The 17,593-nt window shown below is 28.6% G+C and overlaps 1 protein-coding gene across 1 annotated transcript in view; it reads left to right on the forward strand.

Moving 5' to 3' along the window:
- The first annotated feature begins 4,813 nt into the window (after positions 1-4,813).
- LOC117182732 (probable Na(+)/H(+) antiporter nhx-9) overlaps positions 4,814-17,593 on the forward strand; it is a 61,137-nt gene continuing 48,357 nt past the window's right edge. Inside the window, exon 1 of the mRNA XM_033375837.1 lies at positions 4,814-5,725. Coding sequence (XP_033231728.1) covers positions 5,305-5,725 — 421 coding nt within the window. The 5' untranslated portion in view covers positions 4,814-5,304. The remainder of the gene's footprint in view (positions 5,726-17,593) is intronic.

The following is a 17,593-nucleotide window of genomic DNA, read 5'->3' on the forward strand; positions in this document are numbered from 1 at the left end:
CGTCTTCAAGTGGTCGTATTTACAAAGAATCAATATAAATCCAAACAAATCTAAACATACACACACAACAATATCGGATAATTATTTAGAACATTTTATTATAGAATTTCTTAATGGAGGAACGTTTAATTCATCGAATAAAAAATTCTTTAAAATTATTACCATTACAAAGCTTCTTCTATGAGGAACTAAAATCAGGAAACTTTGGATAGCTAATATTTATTGGTTTGGCAAGTAGAATTGAGATAAAATATAACATTTTCTATGGAATAGTTTCCTTTTCCTTTCTGATGAACATAGAAAAAGCTTTGTAGCAATTACAATTACGAATCACCATGTCCCCTCTCTCCTCTCTTCTATTCCGTCCTAACCCACCCCTACCTTCCTCTAACCTTCCGTACTCACCTCACCACATCCTCTCATATACCAAAATTTCTTCCCTCTCCACAATTATCATTTCCCCTACTACTACACACTTTCCACTACTTCCCCTCTTGGGAAGAAAACTACGAAGAACAATGATTTTCCTTCAATTATATATTTATCCTGAATATTGTCAATTTCGCGCGATTTTTAACTCTTTAAAAGGCGATAAACAGATTTCGTCCAGTAAAGCTTCACAGTAAATCCTAGAAATAAATTTTATCTTTCAAAAAGATAAAAACTTTGCATCACATTTATCTAAAGAAAGATCAAATTTACCAGAAAAAAAGATAAAATTTATGTAAAATAAAGATAAAGTTTATCTGACGTAAATGTTTTTTTGACGTAGGTTATATGTCAGACGGCTGCGTCAATTTTCACAGGAAAAATGTCCTTCACAAATTTCAAAACCCTCACGGTATTTAATTTTAAATATTCTTACTTTATTTCACTAATTTTAAACCAAAAAATCACTCCCCTACATTTACTGAATACACAGTCTGCACTTTGGCTAATTTATACCAAATTGTGTTTGTTTACAATTTTTGAAGTCTACATCAGATTCGATAGAAGACTGAAGATTTGTTCAACAAAAGTAAGGTACTGAAGTTCGCTGAGGGTTCTTACTCAGTCATCTTCAGTCCCTTACTTTTGTCTGACATATAACCTATGTGAAAAAAGTATTTACGTCAGATGAACTTTATCTTTTTTTCAGATAAATTTTATCTTTCGTTAGATAAATGTGATGCAACGTTTTTATCTTTTTGAAAGATAAATTTTATTCCTGTAGTTTACTGTGTTTGTTTGGTGTTTTCATGCCCTTTCTATTGGCCATACGGATTTAAAAAAAAAATCGATCTTCAAAAATAAAAGCAAAAAACAAATTTGACGTTTTTGGAACAAAGGAATTTTTTTTGTCTCAAATGAAAACTTGAGGTTTTCTCTTTATTATCTTTGCGGTTAAAAAGTGAGACTTTTATTCTTCATTTATAAAAATAAGCGATGAGTAGTTTTTGACAATATACTATTTGTCTAAGAATTTGTTTAACTCTTTTAATAAAAGTAAAAAAAGTTGTCTACTACAATTTGGATAGTGTTCTCACATTTTTTCTATTTGCCGTAACTATTTTTGGAAAAAATAAATATTTTATCACCAAATATTGAAGTATTAAAAAAATACTTTTTTGGAAAAAGACACTTTTTTCATCTCAAGAAAAAACTTAGTTCCATCTCTTTAAAATCTTTAGGATCTTTAGGATCTTTAGGATCTGTTTTGGTGATTTTGTAAGTCTTCTATAATTTGTATAGAGTTTTTCACGTTCTTTTCACTGGACGTAACTATTTGTAGAAAAAAAATTTAACCTTCAAAAATGAAGCTCATAAATAAACTAGGCTTCTTGCATAGAAGGAAACGTACAAAAAATTGCATTCTTGAAAGAAAACTTGGAATTTCTTCTTTATAACGACCTTGAAATTAGCAAGTAAAATTAATTTTTTTGTTTACGAAAATAAGTTTTCAGTGCTCCAGTATATCCCATGACGCTTGCGCACGCGCTCTGATGTTCTAAGCGATTATTTTACCAATAAAAAGATCAATTTTTTTCTAATCTTAAGATTATTAAAGAAAGTATCCCAAGCTTTCTTTCTTGTCCAAAAATATTTTTAAAAGCGTCCTTCTATGAAACAAAATAAAATTCATATGTTATCCTCATTTCTGAATCTCAAATATTAATCTTATCTATAAATACTTATGATCAACGAAAATGGCGTGAAAATCTCTTGAAACCCTATCACACAAAATTTTATTTAATGCCATTATTAGAGTTATAAATCAACAAAACAGATTATATATTCTCAAAAAGCATTAATCATTTATTTTTACGGATAAGCATTAAAAATCGCACTTTTAACCTCAATACTTCTAAAGGAAAGAACATCTGTTTTCTTTTGAAATAAAAAAATAAAATAATATAAAATATTCCTTTTTGAAAATAAGTCCATTTTTGTTTAATTTGATTTTTGATGATCAAATATTAATTTTATTTTTAAATGTATGGTCAGTGGTAAGGCCGCAAAGAAACCTATTGAAACTGTACTGGATGATTTTTTTATCGACATTAAAAGATTTAAGAATCGCCGAAATAGATAAAACCTACGAAAATTCCACAATTATTTACCCCCCCCCCCCCTTAATTAGCATTCATCTAAATTTTTGAGTAGTCGCATTTAGAAAACAATGGTCCAAATGTTTCTCGCCATATTTCAAATAACAAAAATATGTCACAAAACAAAATGTACATTTTTCAAGATTTCTGAAAAAAAAAGATTGTTCAGAATTTTGAAAGGTTTTCAGAAAATTAAACAACTTTTTTGTGATTTCTGGGAAATTAAAAAAGGTGTTTCCATTTCAAAGAAATAATTTTAAGGGAATATTTATCAAGATTTCAAAGAAATTAAAATAGTTTCCTAAATTGTCAAAAAAGAATCATTTCTTTTTTATTTTGCAGAATTTATTTTCAATGTCGAGTTTTTCCAATATTTTCTAATATTTTGTAGAATCTTGTACAAATTGTTGGTGTAAGTTGTTGGCTTTAGGGTCAGGTGAATTGAAACTAATTAAGTTACTTAATTAGCTTCAATTTACCAGGCCCTAAAGCCAAAAAATTACATCAACAATTTCTACCAAATTTATTTTTGAGGGTCAATATAATCCCCCCAGCGATTATTCTATAAAATAATCAGAATTTATAAAAAGTTGAAGATGCTTTTTCGATATATCTGAAATCTTCCAAATTCTTTTCAAACACTTTAAACAAATAAATAGTTATTTGAAATGATTAATTTGTATTAAAATTTTTTTCCCTCCAAATCGAAAAACTATACGACGCATATCGCGTGATTGATTAATGCTAGTCTCACTACAGAAATGAAAAATCAAATTAAAAGGAAGTATTAGACAAGCTTTAATTTCTTCGCTTCTGAAAGGAAACTTCGAAAAAAAATCGCAGACTTGAAAATTGAAAAATTTACAAAGTTATTTCAGTCACTTATCGCTTGTATCTGTTCTGTAATAATAACATTTGTTTATAAAGCGTTCGGAAAAATATTTAATGTTATTTAAAGAAATCCTCTAAAAAAATCATTCCCTGAATATTATATTTGTAAATCTTAGAGGATATAAACTTTTAAATATGACAGACCTGATATCTGCTGTAATTTTAATTTCTGGTGATTAAAAATTCATAATTCATTTTTCAACTAAAGAAAATTGTAGTAAAAATTAAGAATAAAATTTATATGATTTTTGTTCTTTGTTTAAATATAGCAAACTGCTTCTTTTGAATAACAAGCTTGAGATTGTAAGCTTGCGTGAGTTTGAATGAGTTCAAAAGACTGACAGGCAATCACTAGATTTTTTTACGTTATTACTTATATATAATTCTTCAAAAATTAATGAACCTTATAATATGAAAGCTTCTAAAAATATATTTTTTAATCCTAATAATTTGTTCAAGTTCATCAAGTTTCTAAAGGTAGCTGAAACGCTTAAAAATGTCTAAGATTTTCCCAGAAGTAACAGAGAATTTCCTAATAAATTTCCCTAATTTTTTCCTAATGAGAATGGATTTTAAATATAAAGTTTCATAAAAGTTTCCCAAAATTTCCACAGAATTCAGAGGGAATTTTCTGAATAAGTTGGTGAAAAATGTGTGATTTACCTTAGTAAAAAACAGAACAAATATATACATCTGTCACGTTTTTTTACCTTAAATGATATATTACAACAATTTAAAAACACTTTTTTTTAAAATGGTTATTATTTTTTTCTAAATAAGAAGCCTTATGTTGTTGGAAAAACCTGTTAATATTAACCGATATAGCTGAAATTTTTAAGATATCATTTGCTTGCTATATCATAACTAATTTATCAGCGTACATTGAAACAAAAACCGAAAACATTCTTCTATAGGCATAACTATGCCACACTCCAAAACCTTTGTATTTCAAACTGCAAACTTCATAATTCCACACTTTATTTAGGGTTACATGAAAGAAATTCGAAAACCATTTTTGAGAAAAACCATTATCATTACCCTATAATTTTAAGACCTGCAGTCCTGCATTCGTTTCATAAGTTGTTACAATATTTATGAAATATGATCTTTTCCTCTCCTAAGGATTTACCAACTTTCGATAAAATTCTGTCGTGCAGCTCACGTCATGGATTAACCAGCCTATCCGAAATAGAGGGAGAGCTTCACCAAGCTGGGGAGCACGCGCCTAGTGCGTGTGGAGTTTCCTGAAAATCGGCGTCGCGACGCTTGCGCGACGTTCAACAACGATCAGCTGGCTCATTCCGAGGTGAACCCATAATATCAGTCGCAAACGTTCGCGCAGCTCGACGGCACCCACGACTCTTTCCAACCCCTCTTTCCGTCTCTTTCTCTCTCACGTGAGCCCTCCATCGCTCACTGCAGCCGTAAGCCGCATCGGTCGATCGAAACCAGGCACGGACAACTAAACCTCACAAGGTGTACCAACAACGAGAAAATACTATGTATTCCATCACAAAAATGTTGAATTTTGACCGTCGTCGGGACGACGGGTCGATCTTCGCTTTTCTCCGTGACAGTGCTACAATCTGAGCCTTGCGCTGCTTTTGACATCCGCGGATCTGCCAATAATATCTCAACGAGAACTGCAGGAGGAGAGTGTAGGGTAGGAAGAACGGGCACGACGAGGACGCTCTGGGTAGACGTCGGACCTTGCGGACGTCGTCGACTACCCGAGACCAATTATATTTCGAATGATACAAAAGACCATAGACCCCACCAACGAAACCTGGGACCGTCGACGTCCTCGTCGCCGAAGACGTCGAACATGTCCAAAATTGGGCCTTTGATGAAAGGTGTTTTCTGCCTGATCACCTTCTGCTTCCATCATGCCGCAGCCAGGTCGTATGATCCAAAACCGAGGCAGATTTCCAACAATGAGTACCCCATGCGTGAACCCATGGGTGATGATTACGATTTTCCAGCGGACCCTGGGAAGCCTTTTCCTGGGACGCAGTTTGGCCCGATGGGTCCTATTGATAGGGATGACATAAGGACGGGAAAGGATATCAGAATGTCGAAGGATGTGAGGAATTTGGCGAGCGATAGTGGATCCACAGACCCAATGTCGACAAGTGCTCCGGAGGCCAAATTGAGAGAATATGCAATCTTCACGGTGGAATTCCACCGGGTGGAGACTCCTTTTGTCATCGGCCTTTGGATATTCTTCGCGAGTCTTGCCAAAATAGGTAAGTGTTTTGGGTTCAAGGGTCAGGGAAGAGTGAAGGGTGATTTGGTGAATGTTATTTAGGTCAGAATGGCGAAAGTGCAGGCGTTCCGAGAAGAATGAGTCAGGAATCGTAATCAACAATTCGGTTAGAAATGATTCAAACGAGTTGTAAATGATAACCATTTTGAGAATAGCAGGATCTTGTTTTTACTCTTAATTTAATCGAAGCTATTCTGGAGCTTTATACACATAATTCTTGAAAAAACTGACATACTTTTGTGAAATTATCGTGCCAGTTTAGTTTGATAGGATGATGTACTGTATTTAGGATTGGTTTGATAATTACATTAAAACATATGAACAGATCAAATTCTGGATAAAAATTATCTGTTGAAAGTACTGCGTATGGATTTATGAAACAAAACAATCAGCTGATTGGTCAGGGAAGCAACCACTGCTGACTTTACTATACTGCGGGTACCATTTTGATAACATTATTTTGTTTTTGGTATTATTATTTTCGGAAATTTCCCTACTTCGGGTATTTCCAGATATAACTCAAATATAATTCTGAAACGTATGACTGATATACTGATTATTGTGGTATTATTTATATGCTTTTCAGGATAATGCTCCTAACAGTTGAAACATACATTACAAATTATCAATATCATAGTTGTCAAATCTTTGGAAATTCTTGGGTATGAATGTGTGCGCATTTAGAGAAAGAAACAGCTGATTATGATCAGAGAAGGAACCTCTGCATAGGTGTTTCTGATTTACTATGGAAGTGAATAATATTTTTGGAGCCATTACTAATGCTCGAACAGTAGTAATGTTTTTCAAAAAATATTATTTGTTTAATGAAAGATATATAGATATTGAGATATTGAGATATTGATATTAATCTTTTGATATTCATATCTTGAGATATTGATAAGGATCCTTATTAATTAATGAGAAAGGAATTTATACACACAGTAAATAACAAAGTATCAAAACGCTGCAACCATTGACAATTAAATTTAAAAAATGAAAACAAAACAATCTAGTTTATCAATTGTAGAAAATATCTATCGCAATAGTACTGACATAATAAGAAATCGGTGTATGGATTTATTTAATATTGGAATGTTCCTAACGCAAATGAATTGAAACTCGATGAGGAAGGAACAGCTGATAATGGAATCGACCTGTTTACGAGGAGTACTGATTTGATAATTTACAATGGTAGACATTTATAGAATTCTAAATGATTATATTTCGGATGTTACTAGATTGATTACTGATTTATTAAGAAAGAAATCGTAGTTTTTACAAACAATTATGAAAGTGGTATCGAGATAGTAAGTAAACTGGTAATATTATTTTTAATTCTGACATGTTTGTACACGTAGTTTTTGTTATTTTTTGAATTTGATAAGAAAGAAGTAGCTAATTCTAATTAGAAAAAGGAACCATTTTTATAGTAAAACTTTAAAATATTGGTCCAAATTCTGATACTATTTTGTGGTTTACAGTCATTTTTGGTGCAGTACGGAAATTGAGTTCTTGTATACGACTCGAGAAGAACCCAATATTTGTATAAAATTATTGCACTCAATATTTATGAATGAATAAATCAGGAACAGCTGATGATGGAAGATACCATTTCTAGACACCATTTACTATGATAACAAATTGCATTTTGTACTTATGTTTATTTTAGTGATATCCCTAGAAAACAGATAGTATAATAAACAATTAAAAAATATAAGATGGTATAAAGCAATCGGAAGTACATATAGTATGTACCAATATGCATCAATTGTGTATTTTGTTATGCGTTTAGTAAGAATGTGATCGTAAATAGAATTTGCTTTTAAATTAATGCCAGTAAGGTGTTTAATAGATTTTAACTTCTATACGTTAATTTTTTCCCCCGTGATCACTATTCTTTATAATGTGATGGGGAAGAAACAGCTGTTCATGATTCAACACATAAGATAATTTACAAAAATGTTTTTGACAATCTGAGATAGCGAACTGAAACTTGTTTTAGATATAGTTATTGAATCATTTATAAATTCATTAATGATATTGCTAATTGTATTACTTATCGATTAATTGTTTATCAACAAAAATTAGAAATTTTAATAAAAATATTTAAACATTTTAGTTACTTGTATTGTTCCCTTACTTTTATTATAAAACCCCACCCAATATATCTTTTCAAATCCGCTCGCGCTTAGAATAAAGCCATCTCCTTCAATATAAAACATTGCTTTCTTAAAAAAAGATATTTTCGAACAGTCAGTGTCAAGGACAAGCTAAAACTATCCGTGTTTCCGGGAGTGAGACATTATGCTAACTTTGTCTTTATTGCCGTGAAGCTGGCATTTTCTGTTATTTGGTATAGATTACACTTTTAAATTAATTGATGTAATGCAAACATACCCAGGCGAAAATATTAGATATAGTTTATATATGGTGTGAAGTATTATATATAATATTCATTTTTTTATACATTTTTTGTATAAAACAAATGAATATTATATATAAAACTTCACACTATATATAAACTATATATAATTTTACCGCCTGTGCATGCAGTACTATAAATAATTCTACTATGACTGCAAGAAAGTTCTATTGTATATAAATAGAATTATTTCATTCGAAACAGAATTAATTGTGAGGAGCGTATTTAAAATAAATTTGCGACAAAATGCGAATAAAGTTAAGAAAAAGGTTATTACAAAATTAAATAACGCTTTCAACAAGGCTGTTCACAATGTTTGCATCACCTACCCATACGTCTAAAGAATGAAATTAATGTAGACCAGAGTAGTATACAGTTTGAACAATAAAAAATGAATGCAGACTATTTGAGACGTAATGATCATTACCGAGTAATTGCGTGCTATATGGATATGCAAAATAATTATGAAATGTTCCACACTAAGGTCACTGTAGAATTAAAACCGAGAACATAATCTCTTGAATAAACTTTATAATGAAATTCGAAGCTTTGCTTATTTAAAGACGAATTTAAATACCCAATTATGTTCAAATTTTAAATTTTTACGTACCCCACCAACGTTTTTGACTAAAAAAATAGAATTATTCTCTGACCTTGAAAGAAACTATTTTACGTTTCGTTTAGGTAAAGTAATCAAATGAAACTAAAAGTTTTTTTCGAACAATATTATAACGATATATGCATATTTTTAATTTTATATTACTCTAGAAATTGCTCTCGAAAAATATAATTCAAGAGGGTGGTCAACAAATCATGTGATTGCAGTATTCGTGTTTATTTCATTTTTGCTTATGACATAAATTCCGTAGAAGCGAGAAATTCTATCTCTGTTTGCGTAACTGAAATAACTATTTGTTGATACATATTTTTAATGGGAAATACTATACATCAAATTTGTATTAGAATAAAAAAGAAACACACGCGCGATTATTATTTCACAGTATCTATTATGCTTTTGCAATCGAACCATTGAATTTTTATTGAATGATACCAATTTCTCATTAAAAATACTCACGTAATCTATTATTATTTCAGTAGCGTGAATTTTCAATAAGTTAAAATATTTTTCAAATATCTACTTAAAACTATAAAAAAATCTATAAGGCCTTTAAAAAATATTACGAAAAGTTTTTGAGCTGAAACTTTTTAGTTTCTAAAAATCTATAAAAATCGAGAAGTGTTTACAATGTATAATTTAACTTAAATATTAAAGATGTAGCTTAAAATTTTTATCGACCTCATGAAAAACACATTTTTTACATTTGTAAGGGAATATAATTTATCTTTCTTCAAGACTGTAGTAAAAAGAAGTAATTTTAATTAAATTCGATCACTTCGATTTTATGATATATTTTTGAAACGGAAAACACTAAATTTTGTATTTTGAAGTGCTAGAGATATTTTATTGAGATATATTATTGAAGTATTGAACATATTATTTAGATAACGCTACATTTTTCATAAACCTGAAGCTCTCAGATATTTTATTTTGAATGGCAAAAAAACGTGAATCAATAATGAGGAAATGTACTCAAAGAATAAAAACGCATTCACAATAAAATGTTCCATTTTGCTCGCATATAATAGGTCTATCCAACCTGGAAAAATCGAAAAATATCAGGGATTTTTTTTTAAGGCAAGGAATTTTGTTGAGAGCGAGCTCAATTTTGGAAAAAATTGTAATATCAAATTAAATAACAATAACAGTTTATTTGTAAAAGCAACTTCCTAGTACTGTAATGGACTATTTTGTTAAAAATTTGTTCTTTATTGTAGAAAATTAATCTTTTTTCTTTAAAATTCAATCAGTTTTTGGTCTAAAATTCAACTAATCCTTTCTAGTCCTTTTCTCAGATTTGAAGAGACATGCTGTTATAAAGCTTCTAAAACTTATTTTGAAAATATTATTTTCTTACAGATAAAAAAAATGTAAGTGAGTAGAAATTTAAAAAACCAAAGCGAATTGCAATATTATTTAGATTAGGACAGAAGACTGGCATTAAATTTGTTTTCAAAATTCTGCAACTAAAAGATATGGAGTCATCTTATAGAAGCTTTTAAACTTCTGTTCGGAGAAGAAATATTAGAATTAATATTTTTTAGTTATAATATCTTTTAGTTATATTTATATTTAGTTATAATTTTTTTATAATTTATTAAGTACAACAAAAATAAATATATATGTGTGAGAGGTACAAATAAACATTTTATTTTGGATCACTGGTTGAAATTTTGAAACAATTCATCCAATAGTTGAAGAATGTTCAAAAAACAAAACATCGTTTGAAAAGTAAATTTTGGCTAAAGTGTAACTAATTTTTGGATTACTTAATCTAAATAATTTGATTTTTAATTGAAATAGTAGAGAAAAATAGTGTTTTTTAGATATCTCCTTATTTTTAATATCTTTGGCCTCTGAAAATTATTTTAAAAAAATTTTGAGCTGAAACTTTGTAATTTCTAAAAATATAAATAAATTCATAATATTCCTTCGCTAATAAGCTAAAATATTTAACTTTTAACAGAATATAATTTAACTTTACAGGATAGCTTAAATATTAGAAATTTAGTTTTTAATTTTAATAAAGTTTATAAAAAAAGATATTTTTCCTAACCAAGCGCCGTCATAAATCTATAAGCATTTTTAAAAATTGAACTTTAAATGATGAAGGAAATATGCAGTTCTTTGTTTGAGGTCTCAATTTAAAAAATGCATTTTAACTAACTTTGACTACTTCGATTCTGCTATGTTTCTTGACTTATTTTTATTATCCAATAAATACTTTAAACTCCACAAAAAAATGGTTAAAACAATTTTATGCACAAATTAAAATGCATCTTTAAAATCGTATCTATTCTTTCTAGTTCGGATTTGTATCACCAGGTAGCGTGTCGCAGTTTAACTATTCGAATAGCATTTGGATAAGCTTACATGTCTCACAAACCTGAAGTTTGCAGGAAAAAAAATTAAGACTTTATCGAATCAAGAAAACAGCTTTACCGACAAAAATAATATCAAATAGTTCAATGACTTGATTTCTGAAATATCTATGTAAATGATCACCCGACAATGATTTATTAATAATTCCATCGAAAATTTCCATTTAATATGTATCAGCTGCAAAATCTTTAGTGCTCTTCCGGATAATCGGAAAGTACTACGAAAGTTTTTCTGTAAATTTTCGTCACGTGAATGTATGTTACCCCCTTGACGTTTCATTATCGATTTTTCTGGCCCTCTTTTTTGATGCCAGCTGTTATTCTTTATCCAACTCGAAAATCGCATAATGAGGAATTGAATGTCGTATTATGTGAATTATATGATAAAAAGTTTACTAAAATAGACTCGAATAATTTTCTATACTATTCAAGATAAATATATAAGATAAATAAAATATGAATCAGTAGAAAATCTTATATTTTGTCAGACAAAACTGTTGAGTGAGATCACGCGGACTTTCTCTTCGACCTTTCTCTATAAAACTTTTTTCGTCTATTTTTGAGGTTATTTGTATCCATATTTTCTCGCTCGAACAATCAATAAAAGTTTAGAAACTAAGATATCATTTTGATAACGGGTAAATCTAGGAGTAAATAAAAAATAGAAATCATTTTAAAACTCGTTTAAAAAAAGGTACATGGGATGTTCTTTTTGGTGCTATCAAAATACAAACTTTATAGCCCAGGCTGATCATATAACACAGGGAAAGGGTTATTTTAATATATTATAAGGAAATAAATTCTTTTTAATAAAATAAATGTAGGTACTCTATATTGAATTCAATACAGTAACACTATGATTTCAAGTCCAAATATACTGCATTTTCTAAAAAATATTTGAATTTTTAACGAAAGAGTTGAACTTTTAATCTAAAAGGTCGAATTTTGCAGTAAAAATTGCATTAAAATTTAATTTAAGAAAATGCATAATTTTTAACTAATCAGTTGTATTTACAACCTAACAGTTGAGCTTTTAAACAAATGAGATAATTTTGCAACATAAAAGTTGAATCTTTAACCAAATAGTTAAATTTTCTAGCAAAAAATATTAATTTTCAAACCAAAAAAACTCATTTCTAATAAAATAGTCTAATTTGTAACCAAGAAAAAAAATTCTACCCAGTTCTTGAATTTTTAAGCCAAAAAAACGAGATTTTTATTCTAAAAATATGAATTTGAATTAAAAATCCTTGAATTTTTAACAAAACATTTGACTTTTTTACCAAACTGTTGAAATTTCGAGTTAAAAAGCTACTTTCTACGAAACAGTTGAATTTTCAAACCAAAAATCCTTATATTCAAGAATCTTTTCTTTTATAAAAAAATACCATAATTCATAATTGAAGCGTGACATTTATAAGTCTACCTACATTTTTCCTTTCAAAATTGATCATTTCATTCTTACTTAAATAAACAGTTTGAACTTATATTGTTATATTTGTGTTAAAATATATTGCATTATTTTATTTTGTACGTTATACATTAATAAATAAGGTGTTCAATTTGTTCGAAATAATATAAAATGTTATTATTATAGCTGTAACGGAAAATATAGATTTTATCTAAACAATTAATTATTAACATTTTATATTAAAACTTGAAAAAGTGATAATATTTATAATAAATAATTATGTAAGTTAAAGATATTTAACCTTTCCTAAATGCGGTAACTTATTTTAGTTTGAAGCACAATAATTTTGCAGATGTAAAACACAGAATTGTCATTACAGTTCTGATGTATATTAATTAATTTCAAAGAATTTCCCGCGTAATTCAAATATTATATTTTCAAATATCATATATTGAAAGAGAAACGGTGAAGTTTTTCAAAGTAATGAGAAAGGGAAACTAAAGAAGGGGGGAAACGCAAGGGAACAATATATACACTTCTAGGACAAATATTGTCAACAATTAAAAAATAGAGATAAGGCAAATATTGGAAGTGAAAAGATTAAAAAAATAATATTAAGAAAATATTATGACTAACATCAGTGTATAGTATTAAAAATCGGTTTTCAAACTAATTAAATTGAAACGTTTTTATTTAAAAAGTTAAGTTTCTTTTTGTATTAATGATGCATAGGAAGTCAAAGTTCAGAAAACATATTGGAAATAGACAAAAGTCCCATAATCCAATTGTTCATGCTCTTATTTAAAAATAATTCCACGTGCTAATCGGTGTAAATAATCATTACCACATAGTCTTAAATACAAGTATTGTTAGAAATATTTATTTCAATTCAACGATTTCCCGTCTACTAATTTAAAAAAATGAAAAGAGTTTTGAATGAATGTTTTAATCTATTCATTTATGAAAATAATATGAAATGCTTTTCGCATTCGAGAATATTCTCAACAAAAATAAATTCTTAACACGATTACACCTATGTTTGAAATCAACCTTAATATTGATTCAATATGCTTATATGTATAATCCTCGCGGATTACATACAGAAAAACTAGGGTTTTAATTTTGTTTCAGGTAATTTTATTACAAACTTATTTTGAACTTTAGTTAATTTCGCTCTCTTGATCATTGTCAAAACTGAAAAGTGATTGGATTGCTTTCAATATTTGTATTTCTCAATATAAACCAATTATATGGTTCACTTTTGTTTCAGTACATTGTAAAGCCTGTTTTTTTGTTAAAAATATAATTTTTTCTGTACATTGTAGCCTTATATGATAATTATTTGAAAAGAAAAGCTTAGATGTTTTAAAGATGAGTTCTTCATTCTCGCTCATGTCCAAGCAATGATTACGCTTATAATATGCAAATTGTTCTTAATGTCTTACTTTAGTTCAGGTTCACGATCGAAGAAAAGAGTAGCACAACATGTTTTCTCAGAGCTTTACAGTAAATATTTTGAACGAGAAGAAAGACATTAAAAAATGGTATTTTCCCTATAAAAATGTAAACCATTTGTTAAATAAACATTATAATTATTTAATTACGGGTTATCCCAGCCGAAAGAGAATAATTATAATAAGCTGAATTTTTCTATATTACGACGGCCCCCATCTGAGTATAACCGAATCAAACGTTGGTTAACTTCACTGATCAAACGAGAAGCCTTAAACAATTTCATGTATCCGAGTTACGAATTCTTAAGTGATCGTATTTAATATTTATCGAAGTTTGAAAGACTTGAAATGGAAACGAAAAATTTAGTAAAATAAAAGAAATTGTACAATAAAAATATAATTTCACTTCTCAAATATATGTCATGAATAATGTTCATTACAAAGCTTAAAGAAATATTTCATGTGGCATTTTTTCCACGATTTTGCAATTTGAAAAAATTTCATATTCGGAAATAAAAAATCCAATAAACAAAAATTGCATGATATATTTTGATGTTTAAGGCCTTATTATTTAACAGGTACTTTAGTTTATATTATGAAAAACTAATTTAAGCATAAACTGATTGTGCGAAATATGAAAATTAATTTATATTTTATTTAATTCACATTTCTTTAGTGAAATTAATATATATATATATATTGATGGAATTATTTAGAATTTTATAAAATCTTTTGAATTTTTCTCAAAGCTTTTATAATTATTTTGTGAAAATTCCCGAAATCTTCTCTCTAATTGAGCGATTGATGTTTTTTAATCATATAAAATGTTCGAAATACTGATATGAAATCGTGTGTACTATTCTTGAATGCATTCAAATCTTTCGCAATATTCTGTTATACTTTAAAAATGATTTAAATCTTTAAAATGATTTAATTTCAGTAACTGCCTATAATAAATTTAAGTACCAGTAGCTAGTTGCAATGAAAATTTTTAAATTTCGGGAAAGCAAGGATTGAAAAGTTCATTATTAAAAAGATAGAATTCTGTTTTTTTTATTTGCCCAACGTAAAATTTTCATTTGAAACAACATCTATAAATTTATTCAGTGAAGTTTAAGTTTTTTGCTGGAAAACATTGAATAAATAAACTAGTAAACAATACACTCTAGTTATTGTGTTTAGAGAGGGTATAGAAGTAAATAACAACTTTGTTTCCTTCGAAATTCTAATCACTTTAGGTCCTGATGTGTGTAAGTTACTATATTACTTTATTATTCTGCATAATTTGTATTCCTTAAGAATAGGGTGAAGACGCCAATAATTACGTAGGAGCAGAAGCAAAAACGATTTCCCAAGGAAACAGTTCATTACCTCCAATCTAAATTTTAATATGTTATTTTTTCAATAGAAGTAATTGATTATCAATCCAGGTCATGAATAACTGAATGATTCATAATTATAATTTTTTTAAATTAATTATACATACACGCTAAAATAGCAAAAACATGTAGAAAGGATCTTATCTTCTATCATCGGACAATAGGTACGTCCTCGGCAATTGATTCCTTTAACCGATACCTACAATAATTTGAAACCCACTATATCTTATGTATTCAGAAAAAATGATTTCAAATGCACTTTTATGAACAATTATTCCTAAATTAAGTATCAATACGCTGTACAAGTTCACTTAGTAAAAAAATTATATACTTGCATACATCATTTCCAAAAAGATGGGGTTTTCATGCATCAATTACATTTTGTTAAAGAATGCCTAAGTAATAATTGCTCGTATCAGATCAGGTTTTGTCTAAGTTTCAGAATATTAGATGGATATTTTTTTTTAAATCTTGTTTTTTTGCCTTTTTCATTCCAAAATGTATATAGTTTAGTAAAATATGTTGTTCTTTTGTTATTGAAAATTGAACTATTTTGGGAACTATTTGTTTCAAGAATAACGAACATTTTTGTTAAAAATTCAACTTTTCTCTTAAAAAGTGTTGTTTTTTATTTGAAAATCCATCTATTTCGATATGAAAATTTCTGCAAACGGTTCAGCCACTTTGTTAAAAATTTCTATTTTCTTACAAATTTTTTTCAGAGATAATTAAATTATGTGGTTGAAAATTCACGTATGTTTTCAAAAGTGTACTATTTTATTAGAAAATCTAATTAATTGATTGAAAAGTTTTCTCTGTGGTTTTAAAATTCATATCTTAGTTGGAAATTCAATTCAACAAGCTGAGTTGAAAATTCAACTCTTCTGTTGAAAATTTATCTTTTTGGTTGAAAATTTAACTAGTTTCTTCCAAGGCATCTATTTTGTTAAAAATGCAATACTTTTACTTGAAATGTTTGTAATTTAAAGCGTTTCAAATTGAAGCATGCAAAAGTTGTTCCGTACAAAATTTAAAACATTTTAGGCCCGAAAACTTAAGATAATTTCCTGAATTTCAAAATGAAATCTAAAATCTAGATAAATTTTACTGAATTTAATCAAAATAATGCTAAGGGATAACAATTATAAGCATTATTTTCTACAGTTATGTAGATATAATTTTGAACTATTTTATTGGTCAAAAGTTTTGATTTTCATAGTAACGTGAAAAAGGGGAATAGAATTGCTATAATTGAATAACTGAGTCGAGATTTTAACTTTAAATTTAATATATTGTGTTATATATTTTATGTTTATTATGTATTACAATATATTGTGTAAATTATTGTGTTATATATTGTGTTATTATGAATTATCATCTATATTATTTTTAGATTCTAAAATTAAGAAAATGAGAAAGTAACTTTTTATGCAACTTGACGTTACTTTATCTAGTAACTGTAACTTTTCACATATTTGTATTAATTAACGTAACTGTAACCAGTTACAAAGAATAAGATCATTTTTTTGTAGTTTAACGGGTCATTTTTCGGATCAATATGTCAAAACGTAAATGGCGCTATACATACGCATTGTTTAATTTACACTAAGACTTTTCGTATCGGACTTTGAATTATTATTATTATATACCACTAAACCAATTCCCTTTCGGGGTAAGCGTGACTCACTCGATGAGGAAGGGAGTAATGCGAGGAAGGGTTTATAGAATTTTTAGATTCGTCGAGAATTCTCGTGTTATTTATCTGAATAACACCTTCATTTCACAACACTGCTACCACCAAGGTTTCTGATCAATCTTTCTAGCGTTCACCCCAAGTAAAGAGCCTCACACAGTCATCATGCAAAGCTCCCCCCTCGGACCCATGAGTATCCCAGGTCTTTTGTTTTAGGCGTCATTCACTCCATTGGCACACTTTTTATAAACTATTTGTCGCCACACTTTTCTGTCCTGGCATACCTTTCTAGCATCCTTAACGCCCATTCCTCAGAGCACACTACCATTTACCTTACCTTAATACACTGCTTTAGTTAGTCATTTATATTTTTATTCTCTCAACATGCCAAAACTATCTCAAAGAATTTCTTTCACATTTGTCAATTAGTGTCTCCTCTACAACAAATCTGTATTTTTTGTATCGTATGCGATATATGTATCATATAGC

This window comes from Belonocnema kinseyi, chromosome 2, assembly GCF_010883055.1.
Source record: "Belonocnema kinseyi isolate 2016_QV_RU_SX_M_011 chromosome 2, B_treatae_v1, whole genome shotgun sequence".
NCBI lineage: Eukaryota > Metazoa > Arthropoda > Insecta > Hymenoptera > Cynipidae > Belonocnema > Belonocnema kinseyi.